At 37.4% G+C, this 23,084-nt stretch overlaps 1 protein-coding gene across 4 annotated transcripts in view; it reads right to left on the bottom strand.

Moving 5' to 3' along the window:
- The window catches only part of PANK3 (pantothenate kinase 3), a 35,470-nt gene that overhangs the window by 6,808 nt on the left and 5,578 nt on the right, over positions 1-23,084 (bottom strand). The window contains exons 2-7 of one of the 4 annotated variants that reach the window (XM_034778701.1): positions 16,950-17,302; positions 15,894-16,147; positions 14,950-15,126; positions 11,745-11,868; positions 9,597-9,722; positions 1,646-7,127 (exon numbers count right to left, since the gene is read on the bottom strand). In XM_034778701.1, coding sequence (XP_034634592.1) covers positions 7,077-7,127; positions 9,597-9,722; positions 11,745-11,868; positions 14,950-15,126; positions 15,894-16,147; positions 16,950-17,302 — 1,085 coding nt within the window. In that variant the 3' untranslated portion in view covers positions 1,646-7,076. Of the gene's footprint in view, positions 1-1,645; positions 7,128-9,596; positions 9,723-11,744; positions 11,869-14,949; positions 15,127-15,893; positions 16,148-16,945; positions 17,303-23,084 lie in introns of those variants that run through there. The other 3 variants (XM_034778703.1, XM_034778702.1, XM_034778704.1) reach the window with 3 other exon arrangements.

The raw sequence follows: 23,084 nt of genomic DNA on the forward strand, positions 1-23,084 counted from the left end.
CACAGCCAGGATGTCTCAATGTATAATACCCCCAAGTAGCAGTAAATTGTTCAGGAATGTAGGAACCAATATAGGTTCCCAAGGTAGGAAGAAAGATAGTTTTGATGTGAAAGCTTACATTGCTGTCGTCAGGGTCATACTTGTTGCATAGGATCTATTCTTCAAGGCTATCAATGTAGCCTTGTATCTATTCAAGGCTAACATTTATGAGTTGTACATTTAAAAAATGGCAGCTACATCAAAATTTAGTTATACCATAAACACATATCTTTTCTTTACAGTCTTCCTCTACAGGAAGAAGAACTGGAGAGTTGGTCCGATCATGTTCCCCTACTGTTAAGTTATATGCAACAGTACAAGTGTATCAATTACAGCAGCAATCTGTGATGCTACATATTGACTAACAAAGGAGCACAAAGAAAAGGAACAATGGAGGCACGACTGAACTATCTGGAGTTATTTATTAGGAAAAGTAAGACAGAGTACTGTTTCAACATTCATACTGAACAAACAGTAACAAAACCAGAAAAATAAACTACAAAAAAGTAGGTCCATCATATTGAAGTTGGCTTATGGCAATACAGTACAAACAAGTAAATTAAATCCAAACTTCATTTATGCAAGCAAGCAGTAAAGAGTTATATACAGTTTTGATGGGGATGGATTACATTGTAGGCACAATCAATTTGGCCACAATGAAAATACTTAATTACATTAAATCTATTCTGTACATTCAATAATGAGCAGCTATAAAATGAAAAAATAAATTAAACAATTTACAAGAGATGTACTACAGTTTACATAAAGGTATAATTTAATAAAGTTAATACAAATTTGCAGCACATTGTACTTTTTACATCGTATCTTCAGTGTCAGAACAGTAAACAAATAAGCTCAGACATAACATAAGTACAATACAATAGAATAAGGCAACTTAACTGAAATGGCTCTTATGGAGAACATCCTCCTCACGTGGGTTTGGAGTTTATGGTTTTGCTATCCCTTTTGCTAAGGAACTAAAAGAACTCCGAACGTATGATTTGGTCACTAGAAGGCCTACACATGGTAAGAAAATTGCCTAGCAATTAAGAGATAAAATACATATGGTTAAAATGCCAAATGTAAAAACAGATGGTGTGGACTATGAAAATACAAGAGACAACTTTTTGCTTATGTCCCATCTCAATCTGAACACCAAAGTAACACAAATTTTCAGGTTCTTAGTACTGCGGATTTAGTTTTTTCCAAACATCCTCATTCCCTAAAAAAATCTGTGTTTAAAGGAGTCTTTTGTAATGTTCAATCTGAAACCAATGTAACTGCTTAAAGACTTTGTATTTACAAAGGTCTAAAACATCCATGCTGAAGGAATAGTGAAATTTGAACAGATTAAAACGGTTATTACTCCAGATTAACAATTCAGAAACCCTATTTCAGTTTATTTTATGGATAGGATTACTTAACAAGTTACACCTTTAAAATTAACTTTAAATATTCACAATTTTCAACAAAAATGGTAAATACTTACAGTAATGGCTGTACTTTTTGAAGTGCTAACACAGAATGACACACAGTGAGCCCATAGTAGTTGGTACTAAAAAAAACTTTGTCTACTCTAAACAGCTACAATGACAAAGCATGGGAAAGTATAAGGTTAACATCTAAAGCTAGTTTTAAAACTGAAATTCTAGAAATGGAAAGTGATCCATGTCATCAAATGCACAAATTGAATGTAATCTGCTTTACAGAAAGCAGCACAGAAAGCCAGCCACATGAATGTCTTGACTTCAATGAATTTCAATCCAAATATATAAAAAGGGAAGCTCAACATAAGGCCATGAGAAATCTTTGCAACTTGACAAATTTCAAGTCTGTCAAAAGGACCAGGCCATAAATATTAATTCTATTTACAACTTATTTTGATTCTAAATTTTTCAATTGATTTAGCACCAGCAGCAATATGCAAAGTAGCACTACAGTTTTCCCCATTTGAATGGCTTTTTTTTAAAAGAATCTTGGGGCAAAATGTTTCATTACTGCTAAGAGTAGTTCCCATTTAAACCAACAAACTACTTAGCAACTAGGACAAGCAGGATTTGGCAGTCAGTGTTACTATAATAATGATACATGTCAGAGATCTAAGAAGGTAAACTCATCTTGGAAAACAGGCTTGTTTGCAGACTTTATGTTCTTTATCTTCAAGTCTTCTTTAAAGATATTATTAAATTTTAGAATACTGGTAACAATATTTGGAATATATTAACAAGAAAAGCCAGATACAACTGATCAAGAGAGTTTAGTAATATGCACTTAAGTGTTTTGTGGACTGTAAGTGGGGAAATTATCGCTCTGTGCTGTGAGAAGGCATCTTAGTGCCCCCCCCATCAGCTCCATATCAAACACAAACTTCCATAAACTTGATTAAGTCTTTGCAGACAATTAACCCACCAACTCTATTCTTAATGAGCTGAAAATTTCCTGTGCCACTGTGCTTTAGCCTGAAGGGGAAGAATTTTATCAAAATTTAACTTCAACTGTATTTATCAAACGTGCTTGTCGACTTATTACTGTAAAAGACACAGCTAGGTAATACTTAGTATGACCCTCAATATTTTGCGTAAATTCCTTAATCCAAACAAAACCCAACAACTCTACACATTGCAGGTTTTCTAAATACCCGTATGTGGGAAAGATGGAGAAATCTCTTTTTCATAAGGAGAACATGAACATAAGAAATAGCCAGCTTGACTACACATTAAATTAGATGCAGGAGAAAGTGGGTTACACCTATTTAGCTGCACTAGTTCAACCTCAATACTTCTGTTTTTCTTAAAGTAATCAGTAACAAGACCATCTTGTCTCCAATTCTGTTATGAACTAAACTAATCTGTCTCCTTAGGATACCAACAATTCATTTACAGAGGATTTATAATGAATGAGATATTTACAAAACAGTAAAGGCATGAAAGAAAGATTATATGATGAATAAACATAAGACACTGATTAGTCTTTAAAGAGCACAACTTTGCTCTAAGTGCAAGCACCTTGAAATACTTTCAAATGTTAAACTCCCACAGCTATCCTAAAACATTAGGAAATATAAGTTATTGCCACAGTTATTTGGAATGGGCCAGCTTCTTAAAAAAACACTTCCAAAAATGTGGTGCTTTATGAAATATCTACACTGGTTCAGGTAGAATATAAAAAATTGTAATATAACAAAGGCTGTTTATTCTCCTCACACTAAAAAAGCAAGGAATACCTTACATGTATATACAAGACGTGTACTACCAACCACCTGAATGCAATAGGAATAGAACCTCTCAATACAACTAATACACAGGCAAAAGTATTATTGAAGAACCAGAATTGTTAATTTCTTAAATATCCCTTAGAGATTGAAAATGGGTAACACAGCCTGGCTTCCAACTCTCTTAATACCAAAAATGTAAATAGCACTGCATGTGGTATTGACGCTTCATAAGTGCTTTGTTGCTGGATGCATGTCACTGCAAGCAAAACTCTTAATGACAAAAAAGGGAAAACTGATCTGCTCAGTCTTTAAATTCTCAGATTCTAAATGGAATGATGCTTTATAGAAAAGTTGTTTATACAAGTGGCAATACTATTAGATTCATTAAAAAAAGACTTAACAGAAAAACATAATGCCAGTATTCTAGATTTGGTCTTAAACTTAAAGGTCCAAAATATGTAGCAAAAAGGAGTTCCTTAAAGTGCAGTTACCTTAAGCCCAACTAGAAAGGTGCTGAGAGTGGTTCGAGGTTTGTTAGCCATACCAATGAGTCTATGATATCTTCATATAAAAATGAAGCATCCAGAAACAGCCTGTACTTGTGGAGTGAAAAACAAACATCATTGCAGAGAGACAATGACATGCTAAACATTTTGACATAATGCATGGACAAATCCAAATGGGAGGGAGGGGAGACAAACTGGTAGGCATGACTACTCCAACAAAAGTAGACTAGCTTGCCATGAAGATGGGAGGCCACAAAGCTCATACTGTCTTCTTGACTGGTCTAGCGGATCATCTAAAATGCTGATACAATTATTGTCCACATCTACAGTAAACAGTCTGGGGTGACAAAAGTATTACTGGCGCCAAGAATGCTCTTACATGAAGTTGCAGTGCCAGCAAAACTAACATCATTGGCACCACGTGAGAAACTGAAGGCACTCGTCTGGCTGCTTGATCGGAGACCCGCTGTATTGAGAATGAACTTTGCCTTTTTCTTTCAAGTGGAAAACCTCTACTTGAAGAAAGTGGTTCCCTCTTTGAGAAGTCAGCAGTAGCCATGAGGATCCACAAGCTTGCAAAAAAAGTTGTTGCACTTCCTCTGCTATAGCATGTGACCGCTTGTTTGAGTTCCTTCACTGTAAGGAAACTTCAAGTAGCATTGAGACAAAGGAATGCCAAATGTGAAGGTAAAAGCATTGAAGAAAGAAATTAATCTACTTTAGATTGAATTGCTGAAGGGAGCCCTGGCAAGGTTCTTTTGGTCTGTATACAGGTACAGGTCTAGATGAAGAAATTTAAAGCTATTTTCATTTGTACTTACAATGCTTAGTGACCCCTCTAAAGGTACAATCAATCTTTGTAAACTCTTGGATGACAAAAAGGTGTGTTTGTAAGTTTTTGAAAAAAAAAAAATAACTAAATAAACCTCAGCAACTGTGCCTGAACACTCTCCAGCGCAAAAAAAAAAAAAACAAAACAAAAAAAAACAACATTTTATGCTCCAGTAGTACAGGATGTATATGGAAGAAGTAATCTATGACAACGGATATGGACTAGCTAAAGTGTTTCTTGCCAAACTGCATGACATAATGCTGAAGTACTAAGTCTCCATCCCTCAGAAAGGCAAGCATCTGGGGTGTGAAACTTTGTATCAGGCTAATACAACCTGCAGAAAAATAAGCCTTCAAATAATCTCTCTGTGAAAAGTTCATAGAAGAAACAAGTCTAAATTACTTCTTCCTACTACTGGCTGTTAATTCAAACTAACTAAGCTACTAGATTTTACACTCAGTCATGGTAAAACCTCTCGCAACTTTCATAAAGACACACTTTACCCAAGCTGTACCAACTTGCTTCATAGATTGATGCTGCCTTTGCTCAATGATAAGCATAGTTCTAGAAATGATTCTATTTCTTTCCAGACTGAAGCCTCAATTTAAAAGTCTTCACAATGGAAATTTAGCTTAGGTGCTCAGCAGCAATGACAAACTATATTTGAAGTTGGCATTGCTCTGGGTTGAATGAAATGGCCTCCTTCTCAGCCCTATAAGAGTCACTGCACTTCAGGCCTTAGGAAATTTTATAGAGTTCAACTAAAAAAACAACAAAAACAAAACAAACACCCAAAACCCCAGAAAGAGTAATTTTTTACTTACTATTTTCAGTCCCCTCTATGCATATTATGTGGAAAGGTAATGTGACTAAGAAGTTCAGATACTGCTGTAATACAACATAGCAATGTTCTGGAATACTTACTCATTTACTTGATTTAGAGTCATATCCATTTAAAAAACAGGTTTAATTCCAACATATCAATGAGTTCTTGTCAGATATAGCTTTTTATGCATATACAGGAAATACTTAACATTAATTTACTGCAAAATTGGGTATTTCTTCTGAGGTACACTGAAAAAAAAAAATACACTGACATACATAGCTGGCTTGACTTCTGACATGGTCTTTCCAGTCTAAAGCCTTTATCTCCTGGCTGCAGCAACACTTCTCACAGTAAAACAACTATTGTAAAATTTAAAATAGTCTGAGAACACAGTATGTAGACAAAACAGAGGCTAGTCTCAGAATATGGAGTTTATCCCAAGGCCACAGTTTGCAATAATGGGAATTGTTTAACAAAGTATACTAAACACTGGTCCTTTTGACTCTGCAATACAAACTCTGGAGCTACAAAAAACAAACTTCCAATTCAAAACAAGATAAATTAAAATCATCCACCTAGATTTGAGACTGACTTACTAGAAGTGAAATATCTTGTTTAAGATTAATGAAATGAAGGACTAAATGCTTTCAAATTGGTAGAGCAGGGATAGAATTTGTACAAGCTTCCTCACAACGATATGCCAAAGCAACAGAATTACAAGCTGTAATAATTTTAGTCCCGGGCCTCTTTTGGGTAGATATACTCCAGGTTTTGTGGTGACTTTCACAAGTAGAGGAGAATGAAATCAAAATTTTGTGATTTAGAATGTAAGGTCATGGAATTTTGGATGTCAGATGCCTTTTTTAAAGGCTTGCTGTTCTTTGAATCATGAACCTAATCCAAAGGGATCTTCCCAAAATACCATATCTACCTTTCAATAAATGAATTGAACAAATGTAAAGCTTCACAAGAGTACAGATATGTGGAAATGCAGCAGTAGCTGCTCTTCTCTGTATTTTCACTTAATATATTTGCTAAAAAAACAAGTTAGATTTTTTCCCATTAAACATTACAACTCTGCAATTAATATGTTTCAGTAAGTGCTGTAACACTTTATGCAGTCCTTATACTGAGAAATGATCTTCTACACTACATAGCTTAGCTTTCTGTTGATGGCACTTTGGTGTTTTCAGGTCAATTGTCTTAAACATACAATTCTGCTCTTAGTACAATGCAGTAGTGAGACAAAAAAACAAACATCAAAATAAACCACTTTCACCAGATTATCTACAAAAGATATTTGCTTAGCACTAAAGCTTCATGTTTAAGTCCACACTATTGTAAATGATGGACCCTTAAAAGGGCTGGAATTCTCTTTTGGAAGCTTGTTTTTCAGAGGATGTATTGCATATTAGAAGTTCAAAACTGGCTACAAGCACTGGAGATAAGGCAAAACCCACTGGTATTTCACTTAAAAATGCCTTACACAGCAAGATCCCACTTCCTTAATATGGTAACATCCAGCAGTTTACCACTTAAATTTAAAAAGAACTGCAGCAAAACTGCTGCTTTTTTTTCCTTTGGTTCCCGTTGACGTCAACAATGTAGTAATAATGCCAACCAGGTGGAAAACAATTCAGTGTAGTGGCATCTGGTACTTCAGCTGAAATTCGGCAATCCAAGAAGAGCACCAACAGCACCAAAGTATCCCTATTTAAAAAAACAAACAAACAAAAACTGTCGTTCCAAGTTTCAGCTACCACATTAAAATTCAGCATTCAGAAATACCTTTTTTAGCCACAGAAAGGTACTTGGAAGGCCCACAGTAAGTATGAAGAACAACATCCATTTGTAATATACTGCCTTTTATCTGAAGTACTAAAAACATAAAAAACCAAAGTATTTAATTTTGTAAATAGCTAGCATGCCCTGGTTAACTCCCTTCCCCCGCCCCCCCACTAAAGCCTATATATTACTGAAAACTATTAATTTTTTTCATTTGTTTGTAATAACAGCTAGTGTGTTTCTAAGGCACATATCAGTAGTATCTGAGCACATATACCAAAACCAAAGGCTTTTGAGAAGAGCCTACAGAGATGCTGGTTGATCTTTGAACTTCAACATCCACATTGACATTACCTCTGAGGCAGTAGTTCAGCACTTCTTATCTCAACTCTCCACCTTAAGTTTCTCAAAAGGTATTCTTCAGGCCTGAACAGAGCCAGCTATACTTTGGACTGGACCTCTAGGCTGCATGTGGACAAACACAAGAACCACCTCTCTATCTGTGGACCACTTCATAATCAAGGTGGAAGCAAGAATTTTTTCCCATGCAAGACAAAAAGACCACCATCATGGTCCCCCAAAAATCAGACCTTAAAATCTACCCCCAAAAAGTCCAAGGAGTAGAACGAACAAGGAATTTCAACCATTCACTACTGCTATAGATACTACCTTTTCTCCCACCCCATGCTCCCATAGATCATCATTGTTCTGATGACCAGTCACAAAAAGAAATGAAAACCTGAATACTGGGGGTAGAAGAAAACATCAGATACAGACTGTCTCCATCACATCAGTGGCATTCTGTAGTTTTATAGAAGTCGTATTAATTTTTTTGTCCTCTGACATAGAGGCAACAACTTCACACCCTGCTGGAGCATAAATCGCTTAAATTCTGACTGTCTGCATTCAAGCCCAGAACATATCCTCTCCTAGTAGGAGGAATTAGCTTATGTCAGCAGAGGCTGACCTCAACCAGGTTAGTCTCCGACCACCAAAAAAGGTAGACAAATGCCTTCCCAAGAATTTGGACCATTAACTGCAAGTATCAGTTGTGGAAGAATTAGAAGTCAGGGTGGCTTCTAACCTTTCAAGATATGAAAGCAAGCTAATCAAGAGCAGCAAAAAATACACAATGGCACTTTGAGCTGCCAGCATCCTATATCCCTCAGGTGGGCTTTAGGCTTCAGCAAGGTACTAGTAGGTAATATTCCACCCATAGACAAGGAAAGAATATCCATATTCATTCTGTTGGACCTCTCTGCAGCAGTTGGGGACAAACAAATATCCCTGTATTGTCCCCTAGAACGTACAGGATGAAAGGAAACCCCTGAAGTCCTTCTCCTGGGACCCTCCCCCCCCTTCAGACTGAACCCAGAGAACTGATATAAGCAATTATTTCTTCCTGACCCTTACCTAGAGTCCCAAAATACCAGATCCTAACCCCACATGAAATAGATACATGAGAAACTGTTGGGAGAATGGTTGAGACAATCTGAGTTGAAGTGCCTGTGATATGTAGATTACACCCAGCTCTACATCTTCCAGAATTTTCAATACCTCACTGAAACATCTGGATTAAAAATAGTTTGTTAAACCTGAACCTTGTAAAAACTGAGATGATGCAGGCTGAAACAGGGAAGCACTGCAACTGAACCTTATTCCCTTACATCTTCAACTCCTGAGAAAATTTGCCCTCAAATTAAGACAGTCAATAACTATTTGAATCCCTCTAAAAGCTAGTAGCTCCCGTGGCAAAATGCCTATTTAATTTAACTGACCAGAAGACTGCCCCATTTGAATAAGAGACACCTGGCTACTTTGATTTATGTATTAATGCCTAGATAAGTTTCAAAAATTGAAACCGTGTGGCTGAAGCCAGATACCCTGAAATGCTTCCTCTGGTAGAAAGCAAAGCAAAACATATTCTGATGCCTTCCTCTGTGTTGGCATCCCATTCAAAGTCCCCGTATGGGAGTGGCACTAGCTACTGCTCCCCCTCCATAACTGTGATATGCTGTAATAGCTGTTCCATCAGAGCAATGTAATGGTCCACGCACAGGATGTGGCTTATTAATACAGAAGATAGAAGCAGACTCCAGAATTCATTGATGCAAGAAAATTACCACAGAATTAACTCTTTCACAAGTAAAGTCAAAATCCATTCCTTGGACTTATCTTACCTTCTATTTCTTTATAGATACTCTCAACCACCTACACAAAACCAGCTATTTCTCTATAGGCTAGGAAGAATAAGACAAAAGTGATACTACTGTGAGTGTTTTATAAATATTTGCAAGGTGACTGGATACTACGGTTATGCGGTCATTTAAAATAGGTATTGGGGATTAAGGATAAGGCACAACACATATGTACATGTAAGTGTCCTTCGCTTACCTCATGTTCTAGGAACAAGGCCTTCAGCTGGCCTTTTGACCAGTAATCCAGTGCATAGGCAAGAAGCTTCATTGACAAAGTGTTCACACGCAAAAAGTTACCAACAAAGACAACTCTGTTTATTTTCTGAAAAAGGAAAGAAAACAGTACGAGTGTTATGACAAGTTTCTTCACTGTCCAGTGTGGCTTTAACAAGCTAGGACAAGAAGAAAACAGGTTGTCACAAAAAGGTTTAAATAATGAACGCTTCAGAGTAGAGGGGAAGTGTACAGACCCTTAAAACAAAAGATCGAGACTCTTACAGAAAAACTACTGAGGATTTCAAACCACTGATATAGCCTAACTAAAAGTCCAACTAAATCAAACATACTTATTCTTGGTAGAGCAAGACTTAATGCCTTCATAGCCCTGTACAATGCTGCTTGATCCATATGCAACAAGGCAGCACTGTAAAGAAGCCGAAGACAATGAGACATTCCATATGTTCATTTCTTCTTCAGCTGTTAATGAATGCACGGTATAAGTCAATTAGAAGTGAGACTCCAGAGTTGACATTTAATATGTACTTTTAATTTTGTGTAGTTTAAGAATTTTTTCAAAATTTTCATTGCATTTTCCAGTTATGGGGACATTAAAGTTGAAAATAAAGCTGACACTCACTGATAGCAAGATTAAGCTCCAATAACTGAAGAGTCTGAGAATTAAAAAACACAAGTATGCTTTACTAAAGTTCTAACAAATGACTGCGAATATTTACATCCAAATTGTTCCAGAAACTTGTGCAGTAGGAGAGCCACTATCTATACTCAAAGGACTGACACTTGTCAAGATAAAGGTGCAGGAGGAGCAGACAAGTTCATAATTTAAAGGTACAGAAATGCAGTTAAAGCACCCAAACAACCTTATTCTGCTCTACAATGATGTGCAGGAAAAATAAAATCTACATTTCTCTATAAACTATGTTAATCTCAGACCACAGACCGTTTTAATAAAAATATTATGGTAATTACATAGTGTTAATACTGGACAGAGGTAGGAAAAATCTAAATACAATTAAGGTTGATTTTGATGCCTCAGCTATTTATTCCTTTACCTTAAGGTATAATAACTTGACATTCCTAGGTTCACTATGCTTGTAGGATAATGACAACATTCCTGTAATGTACTTTAGCATTACGTTACTGGTATGTACTCTCAACTTTAACCCCTTCATAGATTATACTAAGGCTTGCGAGAAAAACAAAAAAAACCCAAAGCCACACACCACACCTTACTAGCCAGGGGCAGATATGAAAGAAGAGGGAAGGGGATCGCCAACTGTGATGTTAAACATAACATCCAAATGCAAAACCCATCTTGCCCACCTCCTATGGTGGAAAGTAAAGGTCCATGGATTTTTAATAGTGCTGTCCTGGAAGACTCCAGGCACGGTCCATATTTCGCACAGGCTTCTGGCTAGTAGGTGACTATTTAGGAATCTCCACTGTAGCTCAATTGCTGAAGTTGGAAAAAGGTTTCCTCTCCTCATCCAGAGCTTGCTGGGAGGGGAGATGGGTTTCCACTACTGTATACCTCAGCTGCCACATTTGGTCCTTTTACTACTAGTTTCAGTGTCTTCCTGTGTTGATCAAAGCTTCTTGGCTGTCCACTGCTGTATGGAGCTTTAAGTACCCATAATGAAAATGAACCTCAAGTTTATCCTGATGCTATCTGGCAAAGTTCTGAGAAGCAGGAGAGAAGATGGAGCTATTTCCATGCAAACTCAGGAAGAGAACACCAATTTCACATAAATTAACATTTCAAATATTAATTTGGAAATAATTAGAAGCATAACTTAAAAAAATTATGCTTAAATTCAGCAAAAAACAAAGCCTTTTCACCATCTCTGTTAATCAGAAAAAAACGTTTTATTTGCCACTACAAAGTGAATTCTCAAGCCTTATGAACCTTCCCAAAAAAGTACTAAAAGTATTCTGACCTGATGCCAAGTTAACAGAACCAAACTGCCTCAGCTAGGAATTTGATAAAGGACTTGAAATGAAAAGTATTATACTACTTGTCCTCTCAATGACTGAAAGCCACCACACTACACACATGAAATTTTTTGATTCCCCTCCCCCAGCTCACCCTCTGACTAAAATCGTTTACCTCATTTACTGCACACATCCGTGCTATAGACCCAATATTATTGGTGATCGTGACCAGTGTAGCTCTAGCCAGGTCTTCTTTACTAACAGATTCTCTCTTCTCTTTGTAGATCATATTCCCAAAACTGGAGAGAGAAAAAACAATACAAAGTGATACATTTGTGCTTACAACAAGTTTAGAGTACAGTTTCCATGCTGTAGTGGAAATTATAACTTCTGTTTATCCTCAGTCTTAACTGACTCCCTTTTCAAATGATCATCGAACATAGTAATTTGACCACTGAGATTGTGGAGTCTTAGGTATGTATCTGCATCCATTCCTTAAAAAGAAATATACTTCCTCCAAACATTTTAAGGCAATAAGTCCCTATGAGTTAAATCTTTCTGATTACCCTACAGAATTCCATGAAGGAACAGCTTAAATCACAGCTAAACAAGATGAGTCCACAGCACTAGCCAGAACAAGTAAAGATAATTCTGAGCCCTGACTGATGTATTCTGCAGCTTCTGAAAAGTCAGCCTTACTTCTTCACTAAACAAAGCTATTTTGCTTCATTCTTGCCTTTAGGTGCCATTGAGAAAAAGATAACCAAACAAAAATTTCAAGTATAATAAAATAGCCCAGGGGATTTAAAGTGACTACATAATCATAAGAATCATACAAGTTTACTGATGCTGCAACAATTCTAATTTTCCTGGGGCTTAGGAATTCTGCCCTGCTGCTGGCCCTACATAAAGCAAGCAACTTCAGCTCATATACCTACTCAGTGTTTTGCCTAATCACAGCCTGTGGTCTCTTTCTGACAGAAGACACAAGAACCCTCACCCTGCTCATATGGAGTGGCTGAAGCAAAGCGGGGGGGGGGGGGGACGTGGAATTAACAGCGCTGTTCCCCATCCCAAGCCCCTCTGAAATTAAAGACACTAGTAGTTTCAGAAGGAGGGAAAAAGTGGGTAGAAAAGGTATACAGGTCTTCTTTACTAACAGATTCTCTCTTCTCTTTGCCCCCAACTGAGGGCAAGTAAGAAAAATCAGAAGTAAGATCTCCCTGGGGAGGGACAGAACCTATTTAAAGAAAAAGAAATGCATGCAATCATAGAAACAGTCATCTTTTTACTTCCAGCAGGACTGATAAACCCATTATTTGTTCAGACTAAATGCTAGCTTTAAGTTTATGTTATTCTTATTCTCCAGTTTCATCATTCCTGCTTCCAAGAACATGGATGCTGCTCCATTAGCCTCCAACTAATGAGCAAGCTGAACAGTGAGCAGAGTAAAATATTAGCCTTCTGCCATTGGAGGACTGCCCAATTCTCAAAATTTGCTGGTGGCATAATTACCCACTATCCTGAGACAAGCCTAAGACTACTTTGCAATTATGAAATCTTGTGATAGACTAGCAACTGTGTTTGACAGAAGCTAAGGAAATAATTGCAATATGAATGACTGAATAAATAAAGTAGTTGATCTGAAGGTTTAACAGAGGGAAGCTCTCAAGGAAGAATAAAAATCAAAAATAAACCATGAGGACTACTTTTCATTCCAGTATTCAAGTGGAGGATCTCAGCTCTTAGAGCTAACAAACCGTTGTAATTAATTTGTAGGAACCTAGAACTTTTAAAGTTGAAGACATGCCTCCATGTGTTCGCACTTATTAGTGACAAGCACACTATATGCAGGTAGCTGGAATCCTGATCTTCAACAGTTTTGGCTATTCTTAAACTATGACAGCTTGTACTAGATTTGGTGGGTAAATTAAACCAATGACTACAATAAGATCACCAAAAATATTTTCCCAACTGAAGAGCTTTTCAATGTCCATTAGACAGCAAGTATAAAAATATAAGCATATTCAAAACTACACTAATTCATCTGGTGCCTGGTGAATGCTTCTGAAATGCTGTATAACTGAAAACAGTGGTTAAATCAAAATGCTTTGCCTAGGTACCTGACTGGTTAACCTAAAAAGGTATCAAAGTGAGGAAATAAAGCCCAGACAGGAAGAGCTGTTGTAAAATGGAGAAGAAAGTTGTCAGATTAAACAATGCTCTCAAAAAACCCAAACAGCCACTAAAAAGGTTTGACAAACATTTTCATTAATTTTTATTTCCTCTTTCTATGCCTGACTACCCTTTGACCTGTGCATAGTCTATGCAGGAACTTTTCTTTTTTTTAAATCTACACTTGCTGTTTTTTAGTTTTTCAGGAATAAAATATTACATAGAATGGGACTGCTTTGGCATTCTTTCTACCTAGTAATCAACTACTACTATCTGATTTCAAAATGTTCAGAAAGGTTAGCTTTATATATTTTTAAACACAAAAGTAATTTAATTGAAATAGTAAGACTATTTCAATTAGTAAAAACTATTCTGCTAATAGATACTGAACACAGGTTTCTTAAAATCTTAACACCTTAGTCTTAATAGACAAGTAAAAGGTGACAACTATAATGAACTGTTAACGAGGAGGTAAGACTACGTTTTAGTCACAGGTATTTTTACTAAAAGTCAAGGACAGGTCAAGGGCAGCGGAAAAAAAAAAAAAAAAAAAAAAAAATCACAGGCCTGTGACCTGTCCATGACTTGTACTATATACCCCTAACTAAAACTTGGGCCGGGGGGCCACAGGTGCTCTGGGGGGATTACCTGGGACCCCGCTGATGCTGGGGGCGGGGGGGGGGGAGAGAGAAGGGAAAACAAGCAGCAGCGCATGGCCCGGGACTGTTGCTGGTGGCAGGAGGGTTGGTGGGGCTGGCAGGCTCCCTATCTGGCTCCACGCAGCTCCCCAGAAGTGGCCGGTATGTCCCTGCAGCTCCAAGGGGGAGGGAAGGCCAAGAGGACTCCACGTGCTGCCCCCGCCACAAGCTGCAGCACTGCAGCTCCCATTGGCTGGCAACCACGCAGGGGCGGTGCAGAGAGCCCCCTGTCCCTCTGCCTAGTAGCTGTAGGGACATGCCTACCACTTCTGGGGAGGACCCCCCCTCACACCCCAAAGTAAGTGCTGCCCCGTACCCCAATCCCCAGCCCCTTTCCACATCCAAACTGCACCAGCAGCGGTCAGTGTGACTGGCCCAGGGGCTGCCTGATCTGCTTGGGCAGCCCCAGAGCCAGCCTCACCGGCCACTGCAGAAGTCACGGAATCCGTGACTTCCATGAGAGATACGGAGCCTTAATTTAGTTAAATAAGCGAGTGTCTTGCTTACCTAGAGGCTACTGCCCATCCTGGCAAGGCAAAACGTTCATAGTCCCCTCCATAAATGTCCCGGACAAGCTTATCAGCATGTGTACTGTCCCCTTTGGATGCCATTTCAAGAGCTTCTTCAAAACTTTCACAGCCAGTCAATAAACTGCATAAACCCAGAAATGTCCCTCCACCTAAACTAATGAAAGAGGAAAAGAATGACTTTTAAACAGCACTCTCATACTGTGCAACTAAATAATCTATAAACGCATTCCTTCAATTACAATACTGTTTTGTCTGCTTTCTTGCTCACAACTTGGTATTGCTTAGCAAAGTCATCAGTTGTGAATCATGGCAACAACATTTACATGGGTGTCAGCTTAAATGTTCACAAATATAATAAGATTTTGAGCTGCAAAGTTAAGTAAACGGTTTAAAAATAAATGTGTTTTTGCTGTTTCGAGAATTTAAGGTGCACCTAAATTAAGGTACCAACATTCATACTTGCAATAGGTAAGTGAAATAGGTGTGAGTATTAAAGTGCCAGTGGGAAGGCAAACTCAGATGAGGATGCCCAGAAGCACCCACATCTGATCATTGGCTTCAGGTCCTTGTTCCTCTTTCTGTATCACTTCAGTGAACGCTTTCTCATTTTTCTCCAGTAGAGCAGAAGAAATATGAGCACATTGGAATAATGCTGTATAATCAAAAAAAATGTTAAACCTAAAACCGCACACTACTGATGATATTAGTCTCCTGTTGCAGACCGCACAGTAGAAAAAAAACCTATATTGCCTTATTAGAGCCATGGAGATAGCTTACAGTTAATACTGCTGGTAATTAAACAGGACATGAAATCAGTTTATCAAATGGAAAAGACCTGCAAAGAAGTTATTTGAAAGCTTAAGAAAATATTAGGGTCATTATTCCATACAAGAATCATAACTTAAGATTTCATATCACTACCTTGTTCCAGTCACTCTTTTATAGCTGTCTTTGGAATGGACTGCTAAAATACTGACTCCTGAACCAATGTTTACAACCAATAATGGGTATGGGTCATCCAGATTAAAAGGCATCTTTTGGCATCTTTCCGGTTCTGAGGCATTTTCAAAGTAATAGCACTCTGCCTGGCCATTGAAACTGACAGAGTCTATATACAACAGGCCTTTGACAAGGCAGTCAAGCTCATCCAGTTTGTGCAACTGGAGGTTTCCAATCTGTGAAAAAGGAAAGAACAAAATTAACAGTTCATGAACTAAGTATGCTGGACATTTAAGTAAGCCCATAAGCACACTACTAAAGATGGATGATGTTAGCTTTCCATGCACTTATGCTTTAAGCCATTGTTCAAAAATTAGCTTTTTTTGGCTCATTTCAGACCAACAGCAGTTAGCAAACACCCAAAAATACCAAAGTATTTTATTAGTCAAAAATCACATTTGCAAACCTGTGTACTTTAAAAGGCAACATGCTCATTTGTAAGATAACAAAAAAGAAAAATTCATGACTACTTAAAAATTTAAACAATGCCCTATTTAACTTAACCACTACTTCAAGGATTGTAAGAAATCTAACCTGCAGTCTACCTGACTTCCGTCAGTGTTTAATCTCAAAATGTTTCCTAATACAGAAACACTAATAATAGAAAAAGGACATTTTATATTTAAAAAAAAAAAAAAAAGTATCGTACTTAGTACCTAGATGTCTCAACTCATTAATGTAATCTTTTAATTAAGATTTTTCAACCAGATCCATATTACTAATGCCAAATCTCATCTTCCTTTTTAAAAAAATATAATCTGATTATTAATACCACCAATAGAACAAGCCAGGAAGACTATTTCTGAGGTTACTGCATTTAACAAGTGAGTAGTTACTTGCCTTTGCATGTCAAAGGCATGAAAAGATTGTCCAGAAAGACACTGCCTATCTTCTACTGATAAAATAGCTGTGACCAATTTTTTGTTTGTTTGTTTTTTTAAACAAAGACTACAGTACTAGGGAAGGTAGGCTACCTACTGTGCGAAAATCTTCTTCAAACTTATAAGCACCGCCTCCAGTGGCACAAAGCACCGTGTGTAGTGTTGAAAAGTTTTTATTTCTTCCCATTTGGATAAAAGTAGGCAAGTCATGAGTTGGGAATCGAATAAAGTGCAAGTTTCCCCTTCGGCCAAAAAGCGTCAAGTCTTTCAGTTCAAGGTGGACATCTCGAATGCCAGTGGATCCATAGGCTATATTGGAAGTCAAATATTTGCGGATGCTCTTCAAGCTTTCAACTTCCTCCTGCTCCTCTTCTGCAGTGATATCAATAGGTTCGAAATATGCAAGTTTCACCAGTGTTCCCCCAATGTCCATGCCAAACCATGGAAAAGCTGTGGAGATGGAAAAAGTATTCCATTAACATTGTTAAAAAGCCAAACTGACATCACTTAAATTGATATTACAAAGACTGAATACTCTGAACTAGGAAAATTAATGCTTTTTGTTTTCATCAATGCTAGGGAGAGGAAGAATTTAAAGTTTGGAACCAGATAAGAAAAAAAAGTAAAGTTATTAGCCACTACTTTGAAGATATCTTCGTAAAATGTTAAAACCAAAATACAAAGTAACTTATTCCTCTCCTCCCGACTTCATGTGGTCTCCTAAGCTAATTCAAATCCACTAACACAATGCTCGAATAGATGTACTGTATTTTACTCCCCACAGCCTTTTAAAGAGGAAGTTTACCTAAAATTTTCCAAGAACCATTTTCTCCTGACCATATAATACATTTAATAATTATTTTGAGAAATAGGCACTTTTCAACTGATTTCTGAAGAAAGTACAATAGAACCAAGATAGCTAATTCCTGGTGGTGAAAAAGGAATGGTTGTATAGCTCTTGGAAATTGCAGAATACTAGTGCCAAGTATGTGTATTAAAAAAATATGCAAGATATTGAATGTTACTGAGTTTGGGTTCCAGCTAGTGTTTCTTTACCTTTTTCTCAAAAAAGGGAATTTCTTGTATGAAAACAGAAGTCATCTTTGTTAAGAAACACTTCCAGGGCTACTGAAATACTGGTATTTTGTCTCAATCACATTTCCTTCCCTGCAGATGTTTGAAGTGACAGTGTGCAAAAAGATGATTTTCATTGTAGAAGCCTAAGCCATATATAATAGGTCAAGATCACAACTGGCATATGCAGGCATCTAGTAAAATCAGTTTACAGAACTCTGTGTTGGAGAGGATGGTGTGTAGTTTCATCTAATATATTCCCATTTATTGTGACACAACTGATGTTATCCCTAAATCTCCAATAAATAGATTTCAAATCTAGCCCAAAGTAAGTCCGAAAATGACACTTCCACCAGCTCTTAAAAGAGCTTGTTGCACGGTCTGTTACTATATTTGAAGTTCACAGCCTAATATTTCCTATTCTAAGAGTGTTCTCTCTATCTCTGACATGTATGTCTTTCACAAAAGGTGTGGACCAAAGAGATTCTCCATGTCTCCTACACTGCTGCAAACTATTTTAACACAGTACCATATCTTTGGGTTGATATTGCATCATTTAAAAAGGTGGGAGGAAAGGAAGAAATGCTACAGAGGCCAATTGTGATTAAAACTGAACATACCTTGAAGTAAAAATAAAATTAAAAAAAATCTTTAAATAGGAAGAAATTGGCTCAATTGTCCTTTGCTTTAAAACCCAGCAGAACTGCAGCAAAAGGTGATAATCATCACTCCATATTAGCTATAGATAAACCTGTTGACTACTGTGACTGGGACCAGGCTATTAAACCCAGAAGTCAAAGTCTTTCTACCTTCATACCTAAACAAACACAGAGTGAATGTGTGGGGGTGTAGGGAAGGACAGGAGACAAGTCAATTTTCTTCAGTGATTTAACTTCAATGACACAAATCTCAACAAATATCATAAAATAATTCTCTGGTTTTAGAAACATCTGACTTCCCAGCTGGACCTCCTGAATACCAAACTTGGAATCTCACATTTATTTCTCCAAGTGCATGCCGAATGGGACAATTAGCCAATTATTTTTTCCGAACCTACTCAGAACAAGCTCTTGTTCTTAAACTCAATTCAGATCCAGATTATACAGAACACTGGTGCAGGATTCGGGGGGGGGGGCGGGGGGGAAGGAGGAGGAAGAGAATGAATATGTCCAACCTGTCCAAAATTTAATTTCAAATTGTATCAGATTATTAGTGGTGGTGGTATGGAGATAACTGAATAGATACTACAGACGTTTCCCAGACTTACACAAGTGTTCTGTTCCGGAACGCCTTGTGTAAGTCGAATTTTGCGTACGTCGAGAACATATACCCGACAATTACGCAAACAAAACAAAAAAGCTTACAGAACTTTTTCAGTAAATGCGGATTTGCATAAGTCGAGTTTGCATAACCCGGGGAGTATCTGTATAGCAAATTAGTCAACGCTTGCCTCAAGCTGTTTATATATGTAAGATCATTAATGGCATGTTTTAATGGACATCCATGCAAAACTTGGGAAGGGAAAAGGAACGTAAGAGTTGCTGTAGATCTGGAGAAATGGATTCTCATAGAACAGTACCAGATGTTAGGGTATGTACAAGACAGGAAGAGAACCAGCCAAAACACAAATGATTTTTTTTTTAAATGGTAATAATCTACATGAGGGCCAATACTTGCACTTGGAAGTAGAAAGTTCCTATAAACGGTTGGACATTGGGAGAAAGGATTCCTCCCACTCCCTGACCTCCCACACAGATGTTCTACAAGTAATTTTCATCTGTGAAGCTGAATTTTTGTTGGACCTTTCTCCAAGAAGCTAGCACCATGTTTTTAAGGTAATGTTTCAGTATATTGCAACTAATTTTAGTACTAGTCTAGCAATGGTTTCTGTAGTATTAATAGCTCTGAATGTTTAAATATCTATTTCTTTAAGATATCCAATAAAAAAAATTGAACTCAGTTTCATTTTGCTAGTAACTGTCTCCACCTAGCAGTTCACTTATCAGGTACCATGTTCTTTGGCATCTCAAAGAAAAAATAAGTGAGCAGGTAACCGCCTATGGAACCGTAGACTCATGAGTCCATAACTTTCGATACACATGAAGAATTTTTTAATTTTAACATATAGATGCATGCTTGATTTGCAGCTCTACTACAGATTTTAAAAGGTTTCTCATTTTATTAGCCAGTAGCTCTTCACTCAAGTGAAGACTAGAAAGGGGAAATTTTATCTACCCAATAAACCAGAAAGAGTCCTTGGGAGCTGTTTTAATCCATTCAGTAAATATGTAATTGGGACTTTAAACAAAATACAAAGGATCCTTTCTGCTCTATGGAGATATTATGTAATTAAGACATGTTCTTTTGCTTGTTTGTCACCCAATAATTGTGAAAGAATCCCCTGCATCTGCACAGTAGATACTTCTGATTTCAGCTGTTAATGTTTAAAGTTTGTGGAGAGAGGCCCGGGACTAATTTATGAAGTTAGACACCTACCAGTCTTTGGAACTTTAACCTGATTTACAGGAACAAATTTATGCTTCTTGGATACCCAATAAAAAACAGGCACAAAACAAAAACAAACAAAAACAGTTGAGGGAAACAGAGAAAGCCAGCTCAAGATGAAAAACTTCCCATTTTTCAACTTGGAGCATATTTTTATGCCAGTGTTATCCAATACAGCTTTCTTTTGGGGGTAACTGCTCACTATTGGAAGGAGGGTATTCTTGACACCAAATTACAGAATTTAGAGAAGGATCAGATTTTTTGCTTCTGCCTCATGTCAGAAGATGATAGAACCCTAGCACATAGTTAAGTTAGTTCTGGCCAACAGGTTTTAAAAGAAATTTGAAAAATTTCTTTTATTTGTGAAAAGGTTGCAACCTTAACATAGGGAGGTTGTTTTACTGCATTTAACATGCAAAATGCCACTAGTTCACTATTTATAGTAGAACTAAGAAACGTAGGTGAGAACCTTTTTCAAAGAGGTTTCTTGGTTATATAAACCATAATAATTTAGTTTATATGAAATTTTTCCCAGGAAAAACAACAGCATTTTGCTTTCTTACTAAGTGGGTTATATGCAGGGCACTGTAGGAGCCAGCTGTGCACAACCTGTTATTTTTCAGGTGACCTTGACAGTGACAAAATAGGAAAATGTATCCAGGTTTACCAAGTCTACAATAGGTCTCTAGAGCTGTAAGCAGGCTAGAGCTAGAACCAGACTGTTAAAAAAACAAAACACCAAAACAAACCCTACTCCTGAAGGGCCAACTAGTTGAGATAATTTCCATACCACTGTACTAGTTTAAAAAATAGTGTGCAGAGCAGTAACAAGAGCAGAGAGAGTCTTTGTAATTTTTTCTCACTCTTGAATCCCTCACTCAGTAGAAGTTGCCTAAGGTGGGCTCCATATGTGTATCTTTATTATGTGAAAAAATACAGGTAAGCACATATACATTTCCCCTTCACAGAATCTCGCTGTGGGTGCTGATCAATCAGCAAGATTAACATAAGGATGGCAATAAGAGAAGTTCTGGTTCTAACACTATTTAGATACAGTTTGCTCAAGCTCCGGGCACTACTTCCTGCTTGCATCACCACCTTTGGACCAGTTATGACACCGGCTGAGGATTTCACATCTAGTTTGTATATTTCCTTATACAAGGTCTATGACCTCTCTACACAAGATGTTGATCCATCTCTGAAACGGGGCATGCTCTGAAATGGAGATTTTCTTTTCACCTTATGTTCTACCTGATTCATCAAGGGAGTTAATTTTGAGGCCTTCTCGCCTTTGAGAGTGGTTTGATACAGCATATACAGTGCTTTGGACTTGGGACATACAAGGGCATTCTTTGAGTGCCATTTTCACATTCAGCATGGGCCATGACTTTTTCTTTGGATGAGTGGGCTAGGGACAGACTGATGGCAGTATGATCGCAAGACCAAGGAGTTGACTGAGAACAACCCCTCAACACCATGCTGGAAGTGTAATGGTTGTAGAACTATGCCTGGCTGGGGAAAGCTTCCAACCCTAAGATCTAGTGGGGGGAAGGAGAGCATTCTTGCCTTTTCTGATTTCTCTATTCTTCCCCTGAGCCATTTGGAAATGAGATAACAGATTTCAGCTGTTGTCCTCACAGAATATACCTTGTACTTGTCCTTCCTAGGTGTCTCCCCCACTGACAAGGGCCCAATACATTTGGAAGCAGTTGACAGAAAAAAAGAGGAAGCAAGCTGTTCTTAGCCCATGAGATTAGGTCTTGAAGACTGACTGCACAGGGCTGCTGCAAAACAATGTCTTCTACTCCTGTAATATTCTTGGGTGTTGGACTTCATTAGAAAGCCAAGCAATGCTCAGTTAAGGTCTCTCCCACAAAGTAAGGTGAATGTTAGAAGAAAGGAAACTTGCAAATATCAGGAAATGATAGTTAAGGTACTGCCTCAGACATATACAGCACCAACATTTTAAACATGAAAATGCAAAATTTCATGCAACAGCATGAAAATCTCAATTTCAATTAGCCAACAATGCAAGAGCACTTTACAAAACACCTGTACAATATCACATAATCTAATTTAACTCATCTCTAAAAATAGGACTTCTAGCACAGATCTTGTTAGGTAAATAGGTTTTGTTTGTAATCAAAACTAACCCAAATCTTATTCCTAACCAGATTGCACTAAAGCAAATGCATAAGCATATACTTCAGTTTAATCAGCTAGTAGACTAGCTAGTTTTTCACCTGTTTTTAAACTCTTGATTATTTACAGGTTAAGTTTTAGGCAAATATCAATAGTACAATTTGTATATATAATCTAACTGTTGGGGAAAAAAAGATGAATTGGAAGAAACACTCTTGAGAAAGTAGTTGGAAAAACACAGATTTGAACTAACTCTTCTGAGTCACATAACAGAAAAACAGTAAAAGCATACATATTGAACTTTGATCTTGTTTCTCTCCCAACAGAATGTAAACGAATGTCCACATGTATATGAAAACTACATGCCACAGAATTTGAGTTCTAAATTAAGTTGCATCAACAGTATGGTTTGGTAGCAACATTTATATCTAATATAAATCTTATACACATTACATTAGTGTATGAATTAACTTACTTGCAGTTCTTAAACACTGAAAATTTTATCACTTAC

The sequence above is a fragment of the Trachemys scripta genome, chromosome 8, assembly GCF_013100865.1.
Source record: "Trachemys scripta elegans isolate TJP31775 chromosome 8, CAS_Tse_1.0, whole genome shotgun sequence".
NCBI lineage: Eukaryota > Metazoa > Chordata > Testudines > Emydidae > Trachemys > Trachemys scripta.